General features: G+C 44.9%; 3 protein-coding genes and 1 pseudogene across 3 annotated transcripts; all 4 read left to right on the top strand.

Annotated features, from left to right (window-relative positions):
• The first annotated feature begins 5334 nt into the window (after nucleotides 1-5334).
• LOC136552887 (GDSL esterase/lipase At2g23540-like) lies at nucleotides 5335-6996 on the top strand. Its single transcript, XM_066544464.1, has 3 exons — nucleotides 5335-6100; nucleotides 6204-6459; nucleotides 6561-6996. Exons 1-3 carry the CDS (start codon nucleotides 5450-5452, stop codon nucleotides 6782-6784), a joined length of 1131 nt encoding a protein of 376 aa, XP_066400561.1. The 5' UTR covers nucleotides 5335-5449; the 3' UTR covers nucleotides 6785-6996.
• A 1737-nt stretch (nucleotides 6997-8733) lies between these two features.
• Nucleotides 8734-14270, top strand: LOC136552886 (uncharacterized). Its single transcript, XM_066544463.1, has 11 exons — nucleotides 8734-9023; nucleotides 9723-9836; nucleotides 10399-10550; nucleotides 11060-11153; nucleotides 11634-11704; nucleotides 11781-11887; nucleotides 12270-12391; nucleotides 12715-12803; nucleotides 13108-13167; nucleotides 13489-13593; nucleotides 13854-14270. Exons 1-11 carry the CDS (start codon nucleotides 8816-8818, stop codon nucleotides 13971-13973), a joined length of 1242 nt encoding a protein of 413 aa, XP_066400560.1. The 5' UTR covers nucleotides 8734-8815; the 3' UTR covers nucleotides 13974-14270.
• A 3060-nt stretch (nucleotides 14271-17330) lies between these two features.
• On the top strand, nucleotides 17331-19096 carry LOC136552884 (GDSL esterase/lipase At2g23540-like). The gene is made up of 3 exons (XM_066544462.1): nucleotides 17331-18194; nucleotides 18304-18559; nucleotides 18661-19096. Exons 1-3 carry the CDS (start codon nucleotides 17544-17546, stop codon nucleotides 18882-18884), a joined length of 1131 nt encoding a protein of 376 aa, XP_066400559.1. The 5' UTR covers nucleotides 17331-17543; the 3' UTR covers nucleotides 18885-19096.
• A 1722-nt stretch (nucleotides 19097-20818) lies between these two features.
• LOC136552885 (uncharacterized) lies at nucleotides 20819-26394 on the top strand (annotated as a pseudogene).
• Nucleotides 26395-27269: the final 875 nt, after the last annotated feature.

Raw genomic sequence — 27269 nt, 5'->3', positions numbered from 1 at the left:
ATATTCACTCAATCTATCAACCAATTCTCATCATAATCTCTTATATGGTTAACCCGAAGATAATTCAATGAACATATTATATATTTCATCCTCACCATTGGTAACAAGTACCTAAACCTTTTAGGATAGTCACTTTGTTCGTTTCGTGTTCTATAGTTCACAAATAGGTACATTTGTGAAATAATAAAAGTGGCTAATTAGATTCAATTAAAAAGAATTTTACTTTGTCATATGATGCTTTTAACGGCTCTCTAGTAAACCAATTCATTTGTTGAGATGCAAGTTTACAATAAATACTAGAGCTAAAATTACAAGCAGTGAATTAATTGGTTCTGTCATGAACCTATCGGACATGTCCGGTATTACTATCGGACGTGTCTGGTATGGCCAGTTACAGAAAGTCAGTGTTTCTGTTGTGTATTCCGGACGTGCCTACCGGACGTGTCCGGTATTACAGGAACCAGAACACTGATTGGATTCCAACTGAGTTTTTGATTCATATATTTTTATATATCACTAATTCACTAAGAAGCTTGTGATTTTATTAAATCTAAGTGGATTGTGAGCATCTCCCGAACTTAATTTTAAATCTGGCAATTTTATTTGATTTATGGTCAAAATAGAAAATTGACTCCCAAATTCTTAAAAGAATAAAGTGCTTGTTGAAAGTCATTCAAATTACTTGAAGCACTTATTTAGGGGGAGCTAAATTTCTATTTTGCACCATTGTGAACTAACAATTTTATCTGGCATCCTAGGTCCTTTCAATTGGCATCCTAGAATGAAAATATTTGATGTGATGCCTTTATATTTATTCTTGTATGATATATCTTGTCATATGCATCACAGTTTCTCTTTGTCACACACACATGCACCCCACGGATGCAATGATTTAGGGGGAGTCTCCTATTTGTTTTAGTATGTGCAATTGACATTTGAGGTCAGTTTGTGAATTCTAATCATAAGCACATATTAAGGGGGAGCCTCTCATAAATCATTGAACCCAAAAGTTTAAATGTTTATATCATTTTATAAGCTTTAATCAAGTTGTCATCAATCACCAAAAAGGGAGAGATTGAAAGTACATCTAGCCCTTTAGTGGGTTTTGGATGATTGAATGATAACATGATTAAAGGACTAACCCGTTTGCTAAGTGTGGACAGGTAATAGGTTATCTCACAGGTACTTAGTGAAAGCCAAAATGATGTGTTGTTGTATAAACAATCTAGTTCAAGCACAAGACAACAATGCAAATGGAATTCATGTGAAGGCTTATTTATTGTGGGATTTCCATGTACTATGTGAAAGCAAGCTCATGATTATTAGTTAATGAGACATGAGGGATTGCATATGGAATGGTCTCATATTTGAAGCTTGCTAAATTAAAATGAAAAAGATAACAATACATATGAATGGATGATTCAACAACAAGATGTGACTTGATGGCTTGAGATGGTGAAGATAGCAATGAAAGGCTTTGAGGTACTAAGCAAGGGTGAAGGGCAAGCGACGGCTTGGCGGCCAAAGAACTTAGCTAGGGTGAAGAAGAAAGTACTTGTATTTAGTTGAGGTACTAATCAAGTTAAAGATGGTCATATTGATGTGAAGAATCAAATCTATAATGAAGTATTTGATGGAAGTGACTTGATACATTTGGGATTATTCAAATTTGATGAATGGAATCAAGTCACATGCTCAAGATGGCTATGCTCAAGTAAAAAGATCAACGTCAACTTGTTAGCACCCTTACTTGATGAAGATTGGAAGGGACGGCATCAATTCAAAAGAAATCAACTCAAGTGGTATAAATTCATTTTTCCTTTGATCTTGAGTTTAATAGGTATGCTGTACTATTAAGAGGGATGCATCATATTGATAGATAATGTTTCATAAGTGCTCAAGCCAACCCATATGAGTTTTGAGTATTTGAGCGATAAAAGAGCTAACTAATTTGTTGCTGGTCTGGTAATACCGGACGTGTCCGGTATTCACACCGGACATGTCCGGTATTTGTCCAGCAGCTGTAAAATTGTTGTTCTCGGGTTGGTTTGTCGGGAGTTCTGACATAGGTCGGGAGTTCCGACGGTCGGGATTCCTGGCATGGGTCGGGAGTTCCGACGTCTCGCACTTCAACTAACTTGGAGGGTTCACTGTCCTGGTCATACCGGACATGTCCGGTATGGATGACCAAGAAGCCAACGGCTAGTTTTCAAAAGCCTTGAGGGTTGGGAGTTCCGACGTGAGTCGGGAGTTCCGACGATCGGGAGTTCCGACATGCGTCGGGAGTTTTGACACCTCACTAACTTTAACTCAGTTACATGTTTCTCAAAATTGCTGAGGGTTGGGAGTTTCGACTTGAGTCGGGAGTTCCGACAGTCGGAAGTCCCGGCATTCTTCGAGAGTTCCAACGCCTCACAACATCACTGTAACTTAGTTACCGTTGGCGCAGTATAAGTCATACCGGACGTGTCCGGTATGCATACCGGACATGTCCGGTATTGCAATGGCTATAAAACGGCTAGTTTTCTAAGGAGGCTATAAATACCCCCAAGCCTCCACCTTTGGATGCTGCTGATTCTGCTGAGATAGACACACGTTTTTGAGCCTTGCCAACTCTCCTAAACCCTCTCTTAGTGAGTGTGTGATCTAAATTGCAAAATCAATTTGTGGGTTGAGAAAGAATTTGAAAAAGAGAGCAAGCCACCACTTGAGCACTTGTGCATATTGTCAATCTCGTGATTCGCATTTGTTACTCTTGGACTCTTCGGTCCTAGACGGCTAGGCGTCGCCGGAGAGCAACCGAGAGATTGTGGTTGCTTCGAAAATTTTGTAATGGTCGATTCCGCCGCCTTAGAATCATCTAGTGGAAGGAGGAAAAGAAGTTGGAAAAGACTCCGGCTAGAGTGACCTTCGTGGTACCCTATAGGGCTGACCTTTGCTGGGTCGCCCGTAGCCCCCTCAACGGAGAGTAGGACTCGAACGAGTCCGAACTTCGGTAAAACAAATATCGTGTCTTAATTCGCATTTCATTTGATATTTGTGTTGCTTTAGCTATTCTGCAGGTTCTCTGTGTATTTTACTATCTCTAATAGTTTCCTACAGTTTGGATTGAAGATAGAAATCAAAAGGAGCAAGTTAGGGGCTGTTCCACTAAAGTCGTGAATACCGGACACGTCCGGTATTAACCCCTGCGCCAAACTAAATTGAATTGTGTTCTAACTCTTTGGTTGCAGGCGTTTGGCTCCTAGATTCATTTAGTATCTTTTATATACTCTGTGGCTAACTTGTGAGGGGTGGTACTCTTTATTTGGAGTTTCCATTTTTGGAAACTCACTTTACTAATCGTTTTCGCTTTTAAAGGTGTTAATTTTCAGAAATGCCTATTCACCCCCCCCCTCTAGGCGGCATCCTAGGTCCTTTCACAACCTACTTCTCCGGCGACAACGGTGGTCGAAGATGTCAAGAACTCAAGCCTCACTGTTCGGAGAAGGTTAAAATGGCGTGTCGCATCAGAATACATGGCGCTCGGGGACTAGCTGTGGGGGTTATACCCCCGGGTACCACAAGATGGTACATAGGCCGCACCATCCGAGGTGGCCCGGCCCGTAAGATCGAGACGTGCACGGCAAGATTACAAGTTGTACTAGATATTGTAATAGTACCAAATATGATACTTTACTTGTAACCCTCCTCCTCTAGAGTATATAAGGAGAGGCAGGGGTCCCCCTCAGAGATCACCTCAATCAATACAGAATAACGGGACACAGGACGTAGGTATTACGCCAACACGGCGGCCAAACCTGTATAAATCTTGTGTCTTGTGCCTTCTGTAACCATCCGGTTCGTGTCTTGCGCACCGTCTACCGACAATCTACCATCATGGGCATACCCCTAGATGGACTGCCGACCATATTTCATCGACACCCGCTCATCGCTACCATCGGTCATGTGGGCGACGCGGAGGGCTTCGAGCTCGGTGAAGCGACTGGAGAACTCGGTGTCGCAGTCGATATAGCTGGCTTCGAGGGCGGTGAGTCGCTGCTCCAACGCGGCGACGGTGGAGGTTACCACTGATGTGGCCGCCGCCTGGTGGGCTGCCAGCAGGTCGAAGCGTTCGTCGACTGCCGCGGCGCGAGTTGCTGAGGCGCTGTCCCGGTCAGCGAATCAACGGTCGAGGTCGTCAAATCGGCTGTTCATGGTGCCCAGGATGAGCTTGAGGGCAAGATCCATGGCACCACGACGGCGTTGAAGACGAGTAAAGTGATGGTGAGGAAGATGGGGTTCCAGGATCGAAGGAATCCGATACCAACGGTTAACAGCAAGGGGATTGGGATCAGAAGAACTAGAATTGGGGATGGGTAGCAAGCATATGTTTTGATTCAGATAGAGGTGTGCTTGGAATATTAAAAGAGTTTACATGTTCACTAGCTATTCCATGTCACTCTAGTTGTTGGACCACAGAGGGCCGAAGTAGCGAGTACTGGGCTTCCTGGGACGGCACACTCCTGGGCTCGACATCCCGCCTTGGGCCGAAGCTTCTTCTGACTCGAGTCGGCGCTCTCCTGGGCTCGACGACTCGGGCAGCCCATGATGGTCGCGGCCCGGGTTAGCATTGGTGCTAACACTGAGACGACGCGTTGTACGTATGCCATGAATACTCATGACTCATGAGGTACTCATGTCATGATAACCGTCCCTCTGTTTTTTTTTTTAAAAAAAAATTACCGCCAAAAGGCTCCAGAATCCAGATCTATCGCAACTGACGACGCGCATCTCGTAATCTTGAGGAACGACTCATGACAAGGACAGACAGGCTCTGTTCCAAGGAAACAGAGACCTCACCAGTCCCCTGTTGGGTTGTTTCAGGCCACCTAAACTAACCGCCACCTAACCACCCGAACTGGAAGCCGTTTTTTTGTGCGCCAAATCTCAGCGACCCTTCTGACTCACGTCCAGCCATCCATAGCTAGCTTAGCTTTGCTTGCGTACACACGGTACACGGACGGACGAATGCCGGACAAGGTGAAAAAAAAAACTGGCGAGAGTAGTGAGGAGACCCCTGTTGGTTTAGCTACCTTCAATCTAGCTGACTGACTGACTGAATTAGATGTTACTACTAGAGACCACAACCACCGTCAGACGACCAAACACCTGCACCCGCACACTCCCTCAGTCTCCCCTCCCACATCAACCCAGCCACGGCAAGGAATCCGATCGAGAACAGTTCATCCATCGTCCAGCGAGCCATCTCTCTGTCTGTGTCCTTGGTCCTTGCTCCTATTTCCATGGAGACCTCGACCTCGGACTAGCAGCAGCTAGGAGGCCACAGTCCGGTCACCTACTCCCATTCCCATCGTTGTCTGCCTAGCTATATACCGCACTCAGCACAGGCCTGCTTCCTGCAGTAGCCTGCGCGCCTGCAAGGAGTGTCCACCAGAAGCTAGCTAGCATGGTTCATCGAGCGGTGGCGATGGCCGCCGTGGCGGCGGTGCTCTTCGTCACCGCGGCGGCGGCGGGAGTAGGAGCGGCGGAGGTGGTGAACGAGTTCGGGGGCGGGGCGTCTTTCATCTTCGGGGACTCACTAGTGGACGCCGGCAACAACAACTACATCCCGACTCTATCCCGGGCCAACATGACCCCGAACGGCATCGACTTCGCGGCGACGGGCGGGACGCCCACGGGTCGCTTCACGAACGGGCGGACGATCGCGGACATCATCGGTGAGATGCTGGGGCAGGCGGACTACTCGCCGCCGTTCCTGGCGCCCAACACGAGCGGCGGCGCGATCCTGAACGGCGTCAACTACGCGTCGGGCGGCGGCGGGATCCTGAACGGCACGGGGAAGGTGTTCGTGAACCGGATCGGGATGGACCTGCAGGTGGACTACTTCAACATCACGAGGCAGCAGCTGGACGCGCTGCTGGGGAGGGACAAGGCCCGGGAGTTTCTGGGGCAGAAGGCTATCTTCTCCGTCACTGTTGGGTCGAATGACTTCCTCAACAACTACCTCATGCCCGTGCTGTCTACTGGCACAAGGATCAGTGAGTCGCCTGACGCCTTCGTGGACGACCTCATCTTCCACCTCCGGGACCAGCTCACGGTATGTACGTGCATTCACCAAGCATGGCATGTAGTAAGTGGCAGCAGCTAGCAGTGGCCGGCTGCGCCAGACCCTGATCCTCCCATGGATATGATGGATGCAGAGGCTGCACACGCTGGACGCGCGCAAGTTCGTGGTGGCCAACGTGGGGCCGCTGGGGTGCATCCCGTACCAGAAGACCATCAACCGGGTGGGGGAGGACGAGTGCGTGAAGCTTCCCAACCAGCTGGCGGCGCAGTACAACGCTCGGCTCAGGGAGCTCATCATCGAGCTCAACGACGGCCTCCCCGGCGCCAGGTTCTGCCTCGCCAACGTCTACGACCTCGTCATGGAGCTCATCACAAACTACCCCAACTACGGTGAGCCGCCGCGCGCCGTGAGCATGCATTTCATTATTCAGCAAGCAGAGAATAAGGACATGGATGCATGAATGAATCCATCACATGCATGCATGTTGCAGGGTTCGAGACGGCCAGCGTGGCGTGCTGCGGCAACGGCGGGTCGTACGACGGGCTGGTGCCGTGCGGGCCGACGACGAGCCTGTGCGACGACCGGGACAAGCACGTGTTCTGGGACCCCTACCACCCCAGCGACGCCGCCAACGTGCTGCTCGCCAAGTACATCGTCGACGGCGACACCAAGTACATCTCGCCCATCAACCTCAGGAAGCTCTACTCCCTCTGATCTAGTTGCCCGGCCCCTCGCTCACCGACCATTTCATTTGGCCGCCGTCGACGCGTCGAGCCAGCTTTCATTTGCATTTTCCTGCGTGCAATGCAATGCAACTGTGTGCAGTGGTATCTTAATTGTTGATCTTGGGCAAACTCTCAATTGGGACCTGTATTTTTTTTGGTGCGAGGAAATTAATTTAGCATGTGATTTTCGAGTGTATGTAATTTGTACGGTAGCCAAACTAATATTTGCTTTTAAAGACATCGAAGGATATGAAACAAGTTTTGGAGAAAACATAGCAAAAACCAATGAAACATCTCCAGAAAATATATAATTCAAACCATCAAATGTGCTTTCTTACAAATGGATCATTGCCCACTCGAAAAATGAACCTACGGTATGCAAATCATGGAGGAACACAATCTTACTGATGGCAGAGACCAACGCCGATGCCCAATGACCAAAAAGAACGGTGACCTTGATGCTGCAATGCTATACCGTGCACTCAAGAGTGCACGTGGCAGGGCCGTCCCGGGAAAATCCGAGGCCTTGTACGAAATTAAAAAATAAGGCCTACTAGCTTGAGAAAAAATAGGACTAAAATAAGATGTATGATATAATATATTACATTGCAATAAGTTATTTCAAGAATGGTACCTACGTTGCATAATCTTTACTTGAATAGCATCATTCTTTTAGTGTTCTTTGAATTTTTTTGAGATTGGATTAAATCCTCTATTCTTTGTTTTTTCTTACGCTTTTCCCAACCTGATTCAAATTTTGTAGACCGATTTATAGAAGACATGGCTTCAATATTTGAACACAATTGCAGTAAGCGTCTAGATGAAAATATCAAAAGAACAAAATTTAGAGATCGACCCACTACTCACTATAGTTTGCTGTGATTGTGAATGAATTGAAAAAAATATATACAAATGATTAGTATTACCTTTAGGGCCTCAGCGCCTCGCCTCGCCTGGGGTCTAGGTCTGGGTGCCTCGCCGCTGTCAGGTCAGTTCATCACGCTCGACCCGATACACGGCCGATAGGGCGTCAGGGTGATAGGAGACGTCGAGTATAGGTTTAGGAATTGGGATCGCAGCAATCCGGAGACAAAACAACGTCCGTCCGGCGATCAGGAAATCATTTTCTATTAGGTTAATAGGCTTGCTAATAGCGATGTTGCTATTGGGCCAACGCTACTGTGCTTACTGCTTAGCTATATGGGTAATGAACTATATATTTGAAGGCCTATGGGATTTGGAGGCCTTGCGCGGTCGCACAGGCTGCACGCCCCAAGGGACGGCCCTGCACGTGGGTCTCCTAATCCATGGGCAAAGTTCGTGTGTCAAAACAAAGCACCGCCGCGCGTCAAGTTCTTCGCGTGGCTGCTGTCACAGAATAAAATTCAATCCAAAGTTGCTTTGAGAAACAAGAACATAGTGGACAACACAGTCTGTGAAGTTTGCCAACATCCAGAGGAGACGGCTGCACACATCATATTTGGATGCCCCAATGCAAAGCAGTTCTGGAGCGCCCTACAAATACCTACCGAAGAAGATTGGCCGATTCAAGCAATTTTAGAAATCCAAACGCCACCTCAACTTCCAAGCAAACACTTCAGCACCTTTCTGCTCCTCTGCTGCTGGCACATCTGGAAGCGGAGAAACAACAAAGTATTCAGAGCCGAGCAGACTTCCATCGCCGCAACAATAACAGCCTGCAAGACTGAAGCTTATCTACCGCGGGATAGTAGAGACATTGCCACAGCTTGGTGCTCAGCGTTGTCTAGCGCAATGTAATAATTCAGCAGTTGTTTTCAAAACTGAAACCAGCATGGCTAATTGGGCAGCCAGCCAATCATCAATATATCCCAGGAGGGGGACTTTCCTACGGCCCATTAAGTTGAGCCCAATTACCAAAATGACACGAACCCAATTAAACTCACAGCCCAACTCCTCTCCTCGCCCTCGGCTGACTTCGGTTCGGACTTGCCCAGTTTCTCCCCTCCGGCCGCCGCACGGAGAAGCAGAAGCAGAAGCCATGCAGGCCGCCGCCGGGCGCGCCCGCCGCCTCCTCGCTTCCCCGGCGGCCTCGGGGATCCCCGGAATACTCTCCGGACCGATCCCAGGGCGCGCATCCTGTGCCGAGGGCCTTCTCCTTCACCGTCTCGATGGCGCCCCCGCCTCGCCGTCCTCTCCGCATCATGCCAGGGGCTTCTCCTCCTCCTGCTTCGCCTCCCGATCGCCCTGTGAGCTCCCTCATCTCTTACCTATCAAATGTGTGCTCTGCGCCTTGCTTCCCAGTGCGCTGCTCGCGGGTTTGCCTGGCGCTGCATTTCGTCGAACTGGTGGTGGGCGCGCGGAGTGGCATGCCCACCGGACGGCCTCGAATGTCGAAGGGATCTCGCTTTCGCTTGGATTTCATTTTTCTTATTCTGACTGGAAATGGTACAGGTTTTGGGCAGCGGAGATGTTGGGCAGTGCATCATTCTGTCGACCTTGTGGCTAGCGCGTGTGACTATGTCATAGTTTTAGATGCGTGTGCTCCATTAGTAGGTTCCTTGGGGATTGTGGTCTACAGTTGAGGTCAGGTTTGATGAGAGACAAGTTCGTGAATGTAATGAGCATGAGTCAGCTGTTGCCTTACGGGACTCTAATTTGCTTCATTTCCTTGTACTGATATATGCTTCCGTCCTATCACTTTAAACATCCTGTGGCCTCTTGTCCATCTTGAGCATTTTTTGCTTGCTCTGGATTATACTGAACTTTCCTTAAAGAAAGAGGGTGTTCCAAACACTCTGCAAAGCATCTGAACTAACTGACCTTTAAGTGACTATAGCTATTGCAGTGAAATGTTTCACTAATGAACAATTTTTTGGTCCATCATTGATTAGAATAGTTTTGATTGATTAAACCATGCTGACTAATTATTGTTTTTATTATTTTAGGTAACCTCCTATCGCCGACCATAGCTTCTCAATGGTTGAGTGAGAAATCAGTACACTATCACATGACAACAGCACACTTCTCAACGGAAGCAAGTGACATGGACCACCCTACAGGTTATTTATTAACTTATTCGGTTTATTCAAAGAAGGTCCACTATCGAGATAAGTAGCAGCTTTTCCATACCATTGCTAAGTTAGCAACAAAAGATCCCTTGCATAGGAATTATCTAACCAGCAACCATTTGCTAACTGGACGTTTCGATGTAGACTCATCATTCTACTTTACCATCTTGCTTGTTATCTTTGTAATATCTTTGAATCAAGATTTTCTCATGCAGTAATACATTATTGTAATCCAGAAAATGCAGTGTTTTTTTTTCTAACCCTAATGCTAATTGAAGTTTATGTGTGATCTTCTAATTTGCCCCAGTTGGCTCTTGCTAGATCCATGAAGTGACATTTTGTTTTTGTTTCTAGATGTTTTTATTTGTGTAAAGTTACATTGTTGCAGATAAATCCAACAAATACAGAGTTATTAAGTCTTTGAGATATTCGGTTGAATTTTATTATGTATTTCTTTTCATGTACATTTTTCTGCATGATTGCTATAATTATTCATAGAATGGATTTCCTGAAGTTCAATACTACCATTTGTCCATGTCATGGTTCGCCACAGAAGCTGTAGAGGAGATGTACCAGAAAATGTTGAAATCTGTTGAAGCTAAGACCATGCCTCCAAATGCCTGGTTGTGGTCGATGATCGATAGCTGCTCCAATAAGGAGGACATCAAACTTATTTTTCAAATTTTGCAGAAACTCAGAGTATTTGTAAGTCTCCTTCATATTCGTCATACATGTAGAATGGTTCATTGTATATTTTGTCTACCAAGTTACAGTACCAATTATGAGTGCATATGCGAATTTGTTGGTATCATCATCACTCTTGTGGTGATGGCTACAGATATCCAATCTTGATCTCTAGAGTTATTTTCTTTATTTATTTGCAAAGAAGTGTTCATTCAGCTGAGTTAACAGAGTTTCTATTACATTTAGCCGTATTGATAAATTTCAACACACGTATGGAATAAGGGTATGTGGTCTGGAATTGTGATGTTGACTGAATCATCAAGATCCTTTTAGATTGGTGACGCAGGATAAGAAAGATAAATGGTTTCTCTGTCTGTCCTTTTTATTCCTTGTACTTAGGACTTAGTAGCTTTCATTCAATGTAATTGTTGTTCTCTGGAATCTGGACATAGATGAGCAAGTATGTTCTTTCTCTCCTAAATTTTGTTCTGTTACTATAAGCTATCTTAAATTGACACTTATTGATCCAGAGACTATCTAATCTTCGCATCAGCGCAAACTTCAATGAGAATCTCTGCAGGAAAGTAACTGAGGCTTGTGCTCATGTAGGCGCCATCGACTATGGTACAGTCCCTTTTAAACACCAACGAGATTTTTTTATTTATCTGATACAGGCTGAGTGCATATTTCCATTTTTTAACCATTTCTGTTGAATCTGGTTTCTAATGGATTTTCTATGTATAGATGTAGGATTTGCTGAGAGAAACTTGTGCCTTGCATCTTAATGAAAAGAATGCTGCATCTATTTTTTCTGCTAATGATATGATATATTGAAGACATTGCTTTTTCTAATAATCTTTTCATGTGTTATCAAGTTCATTTTTTAGATGATAATATTAGATAAGGTCGAAATGCTAAAGGATATATGACATCTATTCTGGTTCATAAAGGCATTAACTTTGATGTCATGTCACTTCTCAGTTTTGTGTATTCTATAATAACTATTACTTAATTACACCCCCCCCCCCCCCCCCCCCCCCCCAAAACAAATCATGACAAAAATAATTCAGTAATTCAGTTTGATTAAGGAATGTGATTATGCAGGGTTGAAGGCTTTATGGAAGCATAATGTCTATGGAATAACACCAACGATTGGTTCTACTCATTATCTATTGGTATTCTGTTCAAGAGAAAAAGTCTTCTGGTATCCATTTTTCCTAGTTACTTGGTTATGATTCTCTCCTTTTGCAGCAACATGCTAAAGAGCAAAATGACACCAAACTAATGGAAAACGTAATTCATGTCCTATTGAGAAATTCCTTACCGCTGCAACCAGGCACAGCTGATATAGTCTTCAGGTATGTCATTGTCTGTTCTCAGTTGTTATAATTTTCATATTACAGTACACCATGACCTAGCCTCTATAAAATTGATTTCAATGTTTCATTGCATCATATTAGTCCTATCTTTTTGCAATATAGTTCGGACTCACATTAGCCGTGTAACAAAATAAAGACTCGAAATATTATTATGATACACTACTAATTAGGTATCTTACTCAATAAGTCAACATTTCCGTGATATGTCTAATTAGCAATTATGTGAATTTAGCAGAAATGGTAACCTCGAGAATTTGTTGCGGTTGATTTGTATTTTATTTTTTCTTGACTCGTTCTTTCCTTTCAAGATTTCATGCTCCTTTCAATTATTGATTTCATGGATTTATATTGTCTTGTGCAGCATCTGCTATAATGCTGATAGATGGGATTTACTCTCAAAATACGCGGAGAGATTTGTTAAGGCAGGTGTCAAACTACACCGTGCTGCATTTGACATATGGATGGACTTTGCTGCCAAAGTTGGTAAGCAGTTTGATTCTTCTTACTGATCTCAGCTAAATATGACAGCCGACCTAAACCTAAAGCCAGCATTGGAGGTGCATTGCCATTGCAACTGCAGCCAAATTAGTTATGGATGAACTGAACATCTTTCATTGCTCGTTTCAAGCGGTATGGGTTTGGACCAGGGGCAGTTACCTACTTACCTTACCTGCATGATGAAATCCAGGAGGGATTGTGATGTTGTTAATTTTATTTATGAAATAGTAGTTTTTGTTGTTGTTTGGTAGTTAAATCTTAGTTTCTCTATAACATTGTTGTTAATGTATTAAACCATGCTTCTGCAGGGGATTCTCAGTCTATTTGGAACATTAATAGTCTAAGAGGCAGGTCTATCAAACATTATACTCTTGCATCAGGTTTTGCATGTGCAAAGGTAATTGTACCTGGAATGGACATTATTACACAAGAAGCAATAAATTACAGTATTTCTTCCTTTTGTTTTATTTTGTGTCAAATTGAACTAACTAATCTAAATCTGTTCTCCAACGTGCCATGTTAAGTTGCAATAGCACATTAAGTGGTTCTGTAGCATATCATACTAATTCATGATCCATAGTCTGTAGTTAGCACTTTGGCCTTTTGTGAAACATAGCTACATAGGCACTGTTGGTGATTTGTTCAGTTGTGTGCACTGCTTCAGGTTTCTGTTCTCAGGCTTGTTATTTGTCTTATTGCAGGGGTCTCTGCTTGATCGGAAGCCAGAAAATGCCGCTGCCATGATTAAACTCCTTTACAAGGTTTGGCACAGGATTATTATTGCCATCAGACCTGTATTACTAAAATACTGGATTTGCTTCATGCCAGCAGCATATTCCAAAATATTTCTGGATAAGAGATATTTTTTCCTTACTCTGAATATCCTGCTGCATCTATGCTGGCCATGCTGCTCAAGCATATCAAACTCAAGCTATTTTTTTGTTTGGCATTTTGAATGTTAAAATAATACATTTCACTATTTTACAGAATCCTTAAGCTAAAATAGTTTGATAGAGATGATTTTTACATATAAAACCTTGAATTGGCGTGATCACCTGATGAGAATTTATGGTTGGGCGCAGCATTTGCCTGATCAGAAGAAACCATTTGTGAAAGATGAACTCGAGAAACTTATTGCTGAATGGCCTACAGAGGTGGTAAAAAGGCAGAAGAAAGATAATAGGAAGGTGAGATACTTGATCATCTTTGGTTCTATTCCTCCACAATCAGGCATTTGGTTAGTCTTGTATTCCCCAGCCCGGCAGAAGTACACTTTCTCCTTGTGACACTACATCTTGGTAAATCTGACTGGGGAGTGCCTTTTTCATTATTTATTATGTTGAGCAAACTCTTGCTGCTTTTCAAAACTGCTGAGCACTCCGTGTTTATCCTATCTGTTATATACGAACCTATCTATCTAGTAACAAAACATCTCTGCATCTATCAGGCGTTGGAGGAAGCTTTGATCAAGGACATCCCTACGATGGTTGACTGCCTGACAAAGTCCGGCCTCGACATCCCTGTGGATCTGGACAAGCTTGCCACCCCACAGCTCCAAGTGGCGTAGCTAAACAAGACGCATGGCTCGCCAGATGAATGGATGATGTTACAACTGGAACACACTTGAGTCTCGCCAGATGATGTTACAGCGGGGATGCAGGCACAGACAGCGCAGATGGGCGGCCGGCCATTTTGATCCCATTTGTTTTGATTGATGTAAGTGTAATTGTAGCGCTCGCTCAGCTTCTGGAGTGGGGATAATACACGCTTGTATGCCCGTGCGTCCTAGTTGGCGTGCCCTGTTTCTGTTGTGCGTTGGCCGTTGAGGATTTGTGATAGATATAATAACATGTTTATTTTTATTTGTTTCTGAGAAGCAAATGCCGTCGTACCCTGGCATTGTGGTGTTACCGCACTGATTACTTTGAATTTGTACGTGCTAATCAACAACACTACGTACTTTTTTTTTTTAAACTAACAACACTACATACTTGAGGTGATGATACTCGGCCTTAAATCCAGGGTGTAAAGTTTTGGGGCGTCACATCGGGTGTTACATGAGGGTGTGGCATGAGATGTTCGAATATTAATAAAAAAATAAATTACAGAATCCATCAGTAAACCGTGAGATGAATTTATTAAGCCTAATTAATTCGTTATTAGCACATGTATTACTATAGCACTATATTGTCAAATCATAGCCTAAGCCTAATTAGATTTAAAAGATTCGTCTCATAAAGTAGTTGTAATCTGTTCAATTAGTTATTTTTAAGTCTATATTTAATACTTCATCTAAATATTTAATGGAATAGGGTGTAAACTGGAGGAACTAAATAAGGCCTCAAAAGTGCAGTTGTCAGTAGTAGTAGAACCAAACCAACACCTGTGCAGTGCAGTGCTACGGTTGCGCGTTGCCCGACGAGCATGCAGGCCTGCCGGGCATTGCGGCCAGCCGTTGGCCACTCAGACATGAGTTGTGAGTTGTGACCTGCATGCTAGAAGAGAAGCGCAGGCAGGGGCGACGAGCTGGCAAACCATGGCCTGATAGCCATGCCTGCCGGCGACGCGTGAATGCCGCCTTTGGGTAACCGGCGGCGTCTCTCCAGCCTTCCAGCCTCTAGGGCGGTGAGAACGCATCCGCCCGACCCGACACATGAGTCTCCTCTGTAGTTGGTTTCCTCCAGCACTTGAGTCAGTGGCAGGTGGGCCTGCCCGCTGCCGCCGGCATAGCACCCCGGTCCCCGGTGGCCTCAACCGACGACGAAGCAGAAGCTAGGACTAGGACCGTTGTCGCTCCGTCTCCTTCCTTGCCGGGAACGCGCGTGGCAGCCGTACGTTCCCAACTGCTTTGGCCCACGATCGAGCCATCGAGGCAGCCACCCAATTAACTACACGACCAACTGTCAATGAACGAACGCCCGGCCCAACAGTTCTCTTAACAAAAAACTCTACCCGCCCATTGTAAGAGTCTGTTTGGATCCTATTACGATTACAATAATTAATTCAGATAAAATTATTTAATTGGTGGGATCCAAAAAGACCGACTAATAGGGATAATAGATAGTTATTACTCCGCGTTCTAAAAAATATATATAATTCTCACTTCCCGACGAGTCAAAATTTCGGCCTCTTTAGAACGCAGGATTTAGAAACACAAGAATAGAAAAAACTTGGAATAGAATGCCCTGACATTTTGAATCCTATATATTGAGAAAACATAGGAAACATAAGATGTTTGGGTGGAGTGCAAGAAAACACAAGAATTCGATGAGAGAGAGTGACACAAAGGAAATTCCTATTAAACAAGACATTTCATAGGAATTTCATAGAATTCCTAGGAACCAAATCCTTTGTTTCAAAAGGGCTCATAGGAAATTTTCCTATAGTATTCCAATCCTCTAATTCCTCCATTTTTTCTTTGTTCCAAAGGGGGGCTGAATGTAATTCTTACGTGACCAAATGACTAGTACACAAATTGACCAAATTGTCCTAACCTTTTCATTTCATGTGTGCTTTGCAACTAAGCACTGTGTAACTGTCATACCGGTACAGATCTGACCGAGCTTCCCTGGTCCAGGAGACATGGCGTGTGGTGTGATCCATACAGCTCAGAGGGTGACGGAAGCCTTGGCAGCTACTCCCTGGTCCACGAGCTGCAGGACGAAGTGGACAGCAGGATCGACCTGGACTTCGTGCAGCCCCAAGGAATTCGCCCCCAAAACGGCGTCTTGCTACAAGAAAGCTGCGAAATTTTTCCATCACCATATCAGAAGACTCAAAGGAGATACATACAACCTTCGGCCACGCATTAGGCCGCGCTTGTAGCACACAGATTACAACATTTCTGGCATAGAACTTGACAAATGTCAGATCTGGGCTGTAGAACATAACAGCAGAAAGCATTTGAATTTTGCGACGCTTTTGATTCTGTTTGAAGATCTTGTAGATGAAACAAAGGAAAAACTGATGATGTAACTTACTGACAAAATAGCAGGTAAAAATATTCAATTGATTGGAAGTAATCTATGTAGAGTGATGACTTGCTAAGTTGACCTAACAGTTCCATTCCTCACTCAAATTAATTAACCTAACATGACATGTTGCTGCTTACTAGCTATTCCCTGTCACTCTAGTTGTTGGACCACAGAGGGCCGAAGTAGCGAGTAACCGGGCTTCCTGGGATGGCGCACTCCTGGGCTCGACGTCCCGCCTTGGGCCGAAGCTTCTTCTGCCTCGAGTCGGCGCTCTCCTGGGCTCGACGACTCGGCAGCCCATGATGATCGCGGCCCGGGTTAGCATTGGTGCTAACACTGAGACGACGCGTTGTACGTATGCCATGAATACTCATGAGGTACTCATGTCATGATAACCGTCCCTCTGTTTTTTTTTAAAAAAAAATTTACCGCCAAAAGGCTCCAGAATCCAGATCTATCGCAACTGACGACGCGCATCTCGTAATTTTGAGGAACGACTCAAGACAAGGACAGACAGGCTCTGTTCCAAGGAAACAGAGACCTCACCAGTCCCCTGTTGGGTTGTTTCAGGCCACCTAAACTAACCGCCACCTAACCACCCGAACTGGAAGCCGTTTTTTTTGTGCGCCAAATCTCAGCGACCCTGCTGACTCACGTCCAGCCATCCATAGCTAGCTTAGCTTTGCTTGCGTACACACGGTACACGGACGGACGAATGCCGGACGAGGAGAAAGAAAACTGGCGAGAGTAGTGAGGAGACCCCTGTTGGTTTAGCTACCCTCAATCTAGCTGACTGACTGACTGACTGAATTAGATGTTACTACTAGAGACCACAACCACCGTCAGACGACCAAACACCTGCACCCGCACACTCCCTCAGTCTCCCCTCCCATATCAACCCAGCCACGGCAAGGAATCCGATCGAGAACAGTTCCTCCATCGTCCAGCGAGCCATCTCTCTGTCTGTGTCCTTGGTCCTTGCTCCTTGCTCCTATTTCCATGGAGACCTCGACCTCGGACTAGCAGCAGCTAGGAGGCCACAGTCCGATCACCTACTCCCATTCCCATCGTTGTCTGCCTAGCTATATACCGCACTCAGCACAGGCCTGCTTCCTGCAGTAGCCTGCGCGCCTGCAAGGAGTGTCCACCAGAAGCTAGCTAGCATGGTTCATCGAGCGGTGGCGATGGCCGCCGTGGCGGCGGTGCTCTTCGTCACCGCGGCGGCGGCGGGAGTAGGAGCGGCGGAGGTGGTGGACGAGTTCGGGGGCGGGGCGTCCTTCATCTTCGGGGACTCACTAGTGGACGCCGGCAACAACAACTACATCCCGACTCTATCCCGGGCCAACATGACCCCGAACGGCATCGACTTCGCGGCGACGGGCGGGACGCCCACGGGTCGCTTCACGAACGGGCGGACGATCGCGGACATCATCGGCGAGATGCTGGGGCAGGCAGACTACTCGCCGCCGTTCCTGGCGCCCAACACGAGCGGCGGCGCGATCCTGAACGGCGTCAACTACGCGTCGGGCGGCGGCGGGATCCTGAACGGCACGGGGAAGGTGTTCGTGAACCGGATCGGGATGGACCTGCAGGTGGACTACTTCAACATCACGAGGCAGCAGCTGGACGCGCTGCTGGGGAGGGACAAGGCCCGGGAGTTTCTGGGGAAGAAGGCTATCTTCTCCGTCACTGTTGGGTCGAATGACTTCCTCAACAACTACCTCATGCCCGTGCTGTCTACTGGCACAAGGATCAGTGAGTCGCCTGACGCCTTCGTGGACGACCTCATCTTCCACCTCCGGGACCAGCTCACGGTATGTACGTGCGTTCACCAAGCATGGCAGGCATGTAGTAAGTGGCAGCAGCTAGCAGTGACCGGCTGCGCCAGACCCTGATCCTCCCATATGGATATGATGGATGCAGAGGCTGCACACGCTGGACGCGCGCAAGTTCGTGGTGGCCAACGTGGGGCCGCTGGGGTGCATCCCGTACCAGAAGACCATCAACCGGGTGGGGGAGGACGAGTGCGTGAAGCTTCCCAACCAGCTGGCGGCGCAGTACAACGCTCGGCTCAGGGAGCTCATCATCGAGCTCAACGACGGCCTCCCCGGCGCCAGGTTCTGCCTCGCCAACGTCTACGACCTCGTCATGGAGCTCATCACAAACTACCCCAACTACGGTGAGCCGCCGCGCGCCGTGAGCATGCATTTCATTATTCAGCAAGCAGAGAATAAGGACATGGATGCATGAATGAATCCATCACATGCATGCATGTTGCAGGGTTCGAGACGGCCAGCGTGGCGTGCTGCGGCAACGGCGGGTCGTACGACGGGCTGGTGCCGTGCGGGCCGACGACGAGCCTGTGCGACGACCGGGACAAGCACGTGTTCTGGGACCCCTACCACCCCAGCGAGGTCGCCAACGTGCTGCTCGCCAAGTACATCGTCGACGGCGACACCAAGTACATCTCGCCCATCAACCTCAGGAAGCTCTACTCCCTCTGATCTAGTTGCCCGGCCCCTCGCTCACCGACCATTTCATTTGGCCGCCGTCGACGCGTCGAGCCAGCTTTCATTTGCATTTTCCTGCGTGCAATGCAATGCAACTGTGTGCAGTGGTATCTTAATTGTTGATCTTGGGCAAACTCTCAATTGGGACCTGTATTTTTTTTGGTGCGAGGAAATTAATTTAGCATGTGATTTTCGAGTGTATGTAATTTGTACGGTAGCCAAACTAATATTTGCTTTTAAAGACATCGAAGGATATGAAACAAGTTTTGGAGAAAACATAGCAAAAACCAATGAAACATCTCCAGAAAATATAAAATTCAAACCATCAAATGTGCTTTCTTACAAATGGATCATTGCCCACTCGAAAAATGAACCTACGGTATGCAAATCATGGAGGAACACAATCTTACTGATGGCAGAGACCAACGCCGATGCCCAATGACCAAAAAGAACGGTGACCTTGATGCTGCAATGCTATACCGTGCACTCAAGAGTGCACGTGGCAGGGCCGTCCCGGGAAAATCCGAGGCCTTGTACGAAATTAAAAAAATGAGGCCTACTAGCTTGAGAAAAAATAGGACTAAAATAAGATGTATGATATAATATATTACATTGCAATAAGTTATTTCAAGAATGGTACCTACGTTGTATAATCTTTACTTGAATAGCATCATTCTTTTAGTGTTCTTTGAATTTTTTTGAGATTGGATTAAATCCTCTATTCTTTGTTTTTTCTTACGCTTTTCCCAACCTGATTCAAATTTTGTAGACCGATTTATAGAAGACATGGCTTCAATATTTGAACACAATTGTAGTAGGCGTCTAGATGAAAATATCAAAAGAACAAAATTTAGAGATCGACCCACTACTCACTATAGTTTGCTGTGATTGTGAATGAATTGAAAAAAAAATACAAATGATTAGTATTACCTTTAGGGCCTCAGCGCCTCGCCTCGCCTGGGTCTGGGTCTGGGTGCCTCGCCGCTGTCAGGTCAGTTCATCACGCTCGACCCGATACACGACCGATAGGGCGTCAGGGTGATAGGAGACGCCGAGTATAGGTTTAGGAATTGGGATCGCAGCAATCTGGAGATAAAACAACGTCCGTCCGGCGATCAGGAAATCATTTTCTATTAGGTTAATAGGCTTGCTAATAGCGATGTTGCTATTGGGCCAACGCTACTGTGCTTACTGCTTAGCTATATGGGTAATGAACTATATATTTGAAGGCCTATGGGATTTGGAGGCCTTGCGCGGTCGCACAGGCTGCACGCCCCAAGGGACGGCCCTGCACGTGGGTCTCCTAATCCATGGGCAAAGTTCGTGTGGCAAAACAAAGCACCGCCGCGCGTCAAGTTCTTCGCGTGGCTGCTGTCACAGAATAAAATTCAATCCAAAGTTGCTTTGAGAAACAAGAACATAGTGGACAACACGTACAGTCTGTGAAGTTTGCCAACATCCAGAGGAGACGGCTGCACACATCATATTTGGATGCCCCAATGCAAAGCAGTTCTGGAGCGCCCTACAAATACCTACCGAAGAAGATTGGCCGATTCAAGCAATTTTAGAAATCCAAACGCCACCTCAGCTTCCAAGCAAACACTTCAGCACCTTTCTGCTCCTCTGCTGCTGGCACATCTGGAAGCGGAGAAACAACAAAGTATTCAGAGCCGAGCAGACTTCCATCGCCGCAACAATAACAGCCTGCAAGACTGAAGCTTATCTACCGCGGGATAGTAGAGACATCGCCACAGCTTGGTGCTCAGCGTTGTCTAGCGCAATGTAATAATTCAGCAGTTGTTTTCAAAACTGAAACCAGCATGGCTAATTGGGCAGCCAGCCAATCATCAATATATCCCAGGAGGGGGACTCTCCTACGGCCCATTAAGTTGAGCCCAATTACCAAAATGACACGAACCCAATTAAACTCACAGCCCAACTCCTCTCCTCGCCCTCGGCTGACTTCGGTTCGGACTTGCCCAGTTTCTCCCCTCCGGCCGCCGCACGGAGAAGCAGAAGCAGAAGCCATGCAGGCCGCCGCCGGGCGCGCCCGCCGCCTCCTCGCTTCCCCGGCGGCCTCAGGGATCCCCGGAATACTCTCCGGACCGATCCCAGGGCGCGCATCCTGTGCCGAGGGCCTTCTCCTTCACCGTCTCGATGGCGCCCCCGCCTCGCCGTCCTCTCCGCATCATGCCAGGGGCTTCTCCTCCTCCTGCTTCGCCTCCCGATCGCCCTGTGAGCTCCCTCATCTCTTACCTATCAAATGTGTGCTCTGCGCCTTGCTTCCCAGTGCGCTGCTCGCGGGTTTGCCTGGCGCTGCATTTCGTCGAACTGGTGGTGGGCGCGCGGAGTGGCATGCCCACCGGACGGCCTCGAATGTCGAAGGGATCTCGCTTTCGCTTGGATTTCATTTTTCTTATTCTGACTGGAAATGGTACAGGTTTTGGGCAGCGGAGATGTTGGGCGGTGCATCATTCTGTCGACCTTGTGGCTAGCGCGTGTGACTATGTCATAGTTTTAGATGCGTGTGCTCCATTTGTAGGTTCCTTGGGGATTGTGGTCTACAGTTGAGGTCAGGTTTGATGAGAGACAAGTTCGTGAATGGAATGAGCATGAGTCAGCTGTTGCCTTATGGGACTCTAATTTGCTTCATTTCCTTGTACTGATATATGCTTCCATCCTATCACTTTAAACATCGTCCATCTTGAGCATTTTTTGCTTGCTCTGGATTATACTGAACTTTCCTTAAAGAAAGAGGGTGTTCCAAACACTCTGCAAAGCATCTGAACTAACTGACCTTTAAGTGACTATAGCTATTGCAGTGAAATGTTTCACTAATGAACAATTTTTTGGTCCATCATTGATTAGAATAGTTTTGATTGATTAAACCATGCTGACTAATTATTGTTTTTATTATTTTAGGTAACCTCCTATCGCCGACCATAGCTTCTCAATGGTTGAGTGAGAAATCAGTACACTATCACATGACAACAGCACACTTCTCAACGGAAGCAAGTGACATGGACCACCCTACAGGTTATTTATTAACTTATTCGGTTTATTCAAAGAAGGTCCACTATCGAGATAAGTAGCAGCTTTTCCATACCATTGCTAAGCTAGCAACAAAAGATCCCTTGCATAGGAATTATCTAACCAGCAACCATTTGCTAACTGGACGTTTCGATGTAGACTCATCATTCTACTTTACCATCTTGCTTGTTATCTTTGTAATATCTTTGAATCAAGATTTTCTCATGCAGTAATACATTATTGTAATCCAGAAAATGCAGTGTTTTTTTTTTCTGACCCTAATGCCAATTGAAGTTTATGTGTGATCTTCTAATTTGCCCCAGTTGGCTCTTGCTAGATCCATGAAGTGACATTTTGTTTTTGTTTCTAGATGTTTTTATTTGTGTAAAGCTACATTGTTGCAGATAAATCCAACAAATACAGAGTTATTAAGTCTTTGAGATATTCGGTTGAATTTTATTATGTATTTCTTTTCATGTACATTTTTCTGCATGATTGCTATAATTATTCATAGAATGGATTTCCTGAAGTTCGATACTACCATTTGTCCATGTCATGGTTCGCCACAGAAGCTGTAGAGGAGATGTACCAGAAAATGTTGAAATCTGTTGAAGCTAAGACCATGCCTCCAAATGCCTGGTTGTGGTCGATGATAGATAGCTGCTCCAATAAGGAGGACATCAAACTTCTTTTTCAAATTTTGCAGAAACTCAGAGTATTTGTAAGTCTCCTTCATATTCGTCATACATGTAGAATGGTTCATTGTATATTTTGTCTACCAAGTTACAGTACCAATTATGAGTGCATATGCGAATTTGTTGGTATCATCATCACTCTTGTGGGTGACGGCTACAGATATCCAATCTTGATCTCTAGAGTTATTTTCTTTATTTATTTGCAAAGAAGTGTTCATTCAGCTGAGTTAACAGAGTTTCTATTACATTTAGCCGTATTGATAAATTTCAACACACATATGGAATAAGGGTATGTGGTCTGGAATTGTCATGTTGACTGAATCATCAAGATCCTTTTAGATTGGTGACGCAGGATAAGAAAGATGAATGGTTTCTATGTCTGTCCTTTTTATTCCTTGTACTTAGGACTTAGTAGCTTTCATTCAATGAAATTGTTGTTCTCTGGAATCTGGACATAGATGAGCAAGTATGTTCTTTCTCTCCTAAATTTTGTTCTGTTACTATAAGCTATCTTAAATTGACACTTATTATTGATCCAGAGACTATCAAATCTTCGCATCAGCGCAAACTTCAATGAGAATCTCTGCAGGAAAGTAACTGAGGCTTGTGCTCGTGTAGGCGCCATCGACTATGGTACAGTCCCTTTTAAACACCAACGAGATTTTTTTTTAATCTGATACAGGCTGAGTGCATATTTCCATTTTTTAACCATTTCTGCTGAATCTGGTTTCTAATGGATTTTCTATGTATAGATTTAGGATTTGCTGAGAGAAACTTGTGCCTTGCATCTTAATGAAAAGAATGCTGCATCTATTTTTTCTGCTAATGATATGATATATTGAAGACATTGCTTTTTCTAATAATCTTTTCATGAGTTATCAAGTTCATTTTTATATTAGATAAGGTTGAAATGCTAAAGGATATATGACATCTATTCTGGTTCATAAAGGAATTAACTTTGATGTCGTGTCACTTCTCAGTTTTGTGTATTCTACAATAACTATTACTTAATTACCCCCCCCCCCCCCCCCCCCCCACACACACACACACAACAAATCATGACAAAAATAATTCAGTTTGATTAAGGAATGTGATGAATGCAGGGTTGAAGGCTTTATGGAAGCATAATGTCTATGGAATAACACCAACGATTGGTTCTACTCATTATCTATTGGTATTCTGTTCAAGAGAAAAAGTCTTCTGGTATCCATTTTTCCTAGTTACTTGGTTATGATTCTCTCCTTTTGCAGCAACATGCTAAAGAGCAAAATGACACCAAACTAATGGAAAACGTAATTCATGTCCTATTGAGAAATTCCTTACCGCTGCAACCAGGCACAGCTGATATAGTCTTCAGGTATGTCATTGTCTGTTCTCAGTTGTTATAATTTTCATATTACTGTACACCATGACCTAGCTTCTATAAAATTTATTTCAATGTTTCATTGCATCATATTAGTCCTATCTTTTCGCAATATAGTTCGGACTCACATTAGCCGTGTAACAAAATAAAGACTCTAAATATTATTATGATACACTACTAATTAGGTATCTTACTCAATAAGTCAACATTTCCGTGATATGTCTAATTAGCAATTATGTGAATTTAGCAGAAACGGTAACCTCGAGAATTTGTTGCGGTTGATTTGTATTTTATTTTTTCTTGACTCGTTCTTTCCTTTCAAGATTTCATGCTCCTTTCAATTATTGATTTCATGGATTTATATTGTCTTGTGCAGCATCTGCTATAATGCTGATAGATGGGATTTACTCTCAAAATACGCGGAGAGATTTGTTAAGGCAGGTGTCAAACTACACCGTGCTGCATTTGACATTTGGATGGACTTTGCTGCCAAAGTTGGTAAGCAGTTTGATTCTTCTTACTGATCTCAGCTAAATATGACAGCCGACCTAAACCTAAAGCCAGCATTGGAGGTGCATTGCCATTGCAACTGCAGCCAAATTAGTTATGGATGAACTGAACATCTTTCATTGCTCGTTTCAAGCTGTATGGGTTTGGACCAGGGGCAGTTACCTACTTACCTTACCTGCATGATGAAATCCAGGAGGGATTGTGATGTTGTTAATTTTATTTATGAAATAGTAGTTTTTTTTTTGTTTGGTAGTTAAATCTTAGTTTCTCTATAACATTGTTGTTAATGTATTAAACCATGCTTCTGCAGGGGATTCTCAGTTATTTGGAACATTAATAGTCTAAGAGGCAGGTCTGTCAAACATTATACTCTTGCTTCAGGTTTTGCATGTGCAAAGGTAATTGTACCTGGAATGGACATTATTACACAAGAAGCAATAAATTACAGCATTTCTTCCTTTTGTTTTATTTTGTGTCAAATTGAACTAACCAATCTAAATCTGTTCTCCAACGTGCCATGTTAAGTTGCAATAGCACATTAAGTGGTTCTGTAGCATATCATACTAATTCATGATCCGTAGTCTGTAGTTAGCACTTTGGCCTTTTTGGCTTTTTGTGAAACATAGCTACATAGGCACTGTTGGTGATTTGTTCAGTTGTGTGCACTGCTTCAGGTTTCTGTTCTCAGGCTTGTTATTTGTCTTATTGCAGGGGTCTCTGCTTGATCGGAAGCCAGAAAATGCCTGCTGCCATGATTAAACTCCTTTACAAGGTTTGGCACAGGATTATTATTGCCATCAGACCTGTATTACTAAAATACTGGATTTGCTTCATGCCAGCAGCATATTCCAAAATATTTCTGGATAAGAGATATTTTTTCCGTACTCTGAATATCCTGCTGCATCTATGCTGGCCATGCTGCTCAAGCATATCAAACTCAAGCTATTTTTTTGTTTGGCATTTTGAATGTTAAAATAATACATTTCACTATTCTACAGAGTTCCTTAAGCTAAAATAGTTTGATAGAGATGATTTTTACATATAAAACCTTGAATTGGCGTGATCACCTGATGAGAATTTATGGTTGGGCGCAGCATTTGCCTGATCAGAAGAAACCATTTGTGAAAGATGAACTCGAGAAACTTATTGCTGAATGGCCTACAGAGGTGGTAAAAAGGCAGAAGAAAGATAATAGGAAGGTGAGATACTTGATCATCTTTGGTTCGATTCCTCCACAATCAGGCATTTGGTTAGTCTTGTATTCCCCAGCCCGGCAGAAGTACACTTTCTCCTTGTGACACTACGTCTTGGTAAATTTGACTGGGGAGTGCCTTTTTCATTATTTATTATGTTGAGCAACTCTTGCTGCTTTTCAAAACTGCTGAGCACTCCGTGTTTATCCTATCTGTTATATACGAACCTATCTATCTAGTAACAAAACATCTCTGCATCTATCAGGCGTTGGAGGAAGCTTTGATCAAGGACATCCCTACGATGGTTGACTGCCTGACAAAGTCCGGCCTCGACATCCCTGTGGATCTGGACAAGCTTGCCACCCCACAGCTCCAAGTGGCGTAGCTAAACAAGACGCATGGCTCGCCAGATGAATGGATGATGTTACAACTGGAACACACTTGAGTCTCGCCAGATGATGTTACAGCGGCGATGCAGGCACAGACAGCGCAGATGGGCGGCCGGCCATTTTGATCCCATTTGTTTTGATTGATGTAAGTGTAATTGTAGCGCTCGCTCAGCTTCTGGAGTGGGGATAATACACGCTTGTATGCCCGTGCGTCCTAGTTGGCGTGCCCTGTTTCTGTTTGCGTTGGCCGTTGAGGATTTGTGATAGATATAATAACATGTTTATTTTTATTTGTTTCTGAGAAGCAAATGCCGTCGTACCCTGGCATTGTGGTGTTACCGCACTGATTACTTTGAATTTGTACGTGCTAATCAACAACACTACGTACTTTTTTTTTTAAACTAACAACACTACATACTTGAGGTGACTGATACTCAGGCTTGTTTAAATCCAGGGTGTAAGGTTTTAGGGACGTCACATCGGGTGTCACATAAGGGTGTCGCATGAGGATGTTCGAATATTAATAAAAAAATAAATTACAGAATCCATCAGTAAACCGTGAGATGAATTTATTAAGCCTAATTAATTCGTTATTAGCACATGTATTACTATAGCACTATATTGTCAAATCATAGCCTAAGCCTAATTAGATTTAAAAGATTCGTCTCATAAAGTAGTTGTAATCTGTTCAATTAGTTATTTTTAAGTCTATATTTAATACTTCATCTAAATATTTAATGGAATAGGGTGTAAACTTAGGGAGGTAACTAAATAAGGCCTCAAAAGTGCAGTTGTCAGTAGTAGTAGAACCAAACCAACACCTGTGCAGTGCAGTGCTACGGTTGCGCGTTGCCCTGACGAGCATGCAGGCCTGCCGGGCATTGCGGCCAGCCGTTGGCCACTCAGACATGAGTTGTGAGTTGTGACCTGCATGCTAGAAGAGAAGCGCAGGCAGGGGCGACGAGCTGGCAAACCATGGCCTGATAGCCATGCCTGCCGGCGACGCGTGAATGCCGCCTTTGGCGTAACCGGCGGCGTCTCTCCAGCCTTCCAGCCTCTAGGGCGGTGAGAACGCATCCGCCCGACCCGACACATGAGTCTCCTCTGTAGTTGGTTTCCTCCAGCACTTGAGTCAGTGGCAGGTGGGCCTGCCCGCTGCCGCCGGCATAGCACCCCGGTCCCCGGTGGCCTCAACCGAC

The sequence above is a fragment of the Miscanthus floridulus genome, chromosome 4 (genome assembly GCF_019320115.1).
Source record: "Miscanthus floridulus cultivar M001 chromosome 4, ASM1932011v1, whole genome shotgun sequence".
Classification (NCBI taxonomy): domain Eukaryota; kingdom Viridiplantae; phylum Streptophyta; class Magnoliopsida; order Poales; family Poaceae; genus Miscanthus; species Miscanthus floridulus.
The sequence above is the reverse complement of the archived record's forward strand: the minus strand, read 5'-3'. Positions and strand labels throughout refer to the sequence as shown.

Excerpts from the sequence above, each read along its gene's own strand:
- LOC136552887 (XM_066544464.1), top strand. The coding sequence starts at position 5,450 with ATGGTTCATCGAGCGGTGGCGATGGCCGCCGTGGCGGCGGTGCTCTTC. Across the intron at positions 6,101-6,203 it reads ACCTCCGGGACCAGCTCACG|AGGCTGCACACGCTGGACGC; the intron begins GTATGTACGTGC and ends TGATGGATGCAG. Across the intron at positions 6,460-6,560 it reads CACAAACTACCCCAACTACG|GGTTCGAGACGGCCAGCGTG; the intron begins GTGAGCCGCCGC and ends TGCATGTTGCAG.
- LOC136552886 (XM_066544463.1), top strand. The coding sequence starts at position 8,816 with ATGCAGGCCGCCGCCGGGCGCGCCCGCCGCCTCCTCGCTTCCCCGGCG. Across the intron at positions 9,024-9,722 it reads CTTCGCCTCCCGATCGCCCT|GTAACCTCCTATCGCCGACC; the intron begins GTGAGCTCCCTC and ends TTATTATTTTAG. Across the intron at positions 11,154-11,633 it reads TGTAGGCGCCATCGACTATG|GGTTGAAGGCTTTATGGAAG; the intron begins GTACAGTCCCTT and ends GTGATTATGCAG.
- LOC136552884 (XM_066544462.1), top strand. The coding sequence starts at position 17,544 with ATGGTTCATCGAGCGGTGGCGATGGCCGCCGTGGCGGCGGTGCTCTTC. Across the intron at positions 18,195-18,303 it reads ACCTCCGGGACCAGCTCACG|AGGCTGCACACGCTGGACGC; the intron begins GTATGTACGTGC and ends TGATGGATGCAG. Across the intron at positions 18,560-18,660 it reads CACAAACTACCCCAACTACG|GGTTCGAGACGGCCAGCGTG; the intron begins GTGAGCCGCCGC and ends TGCATGTTGCAG.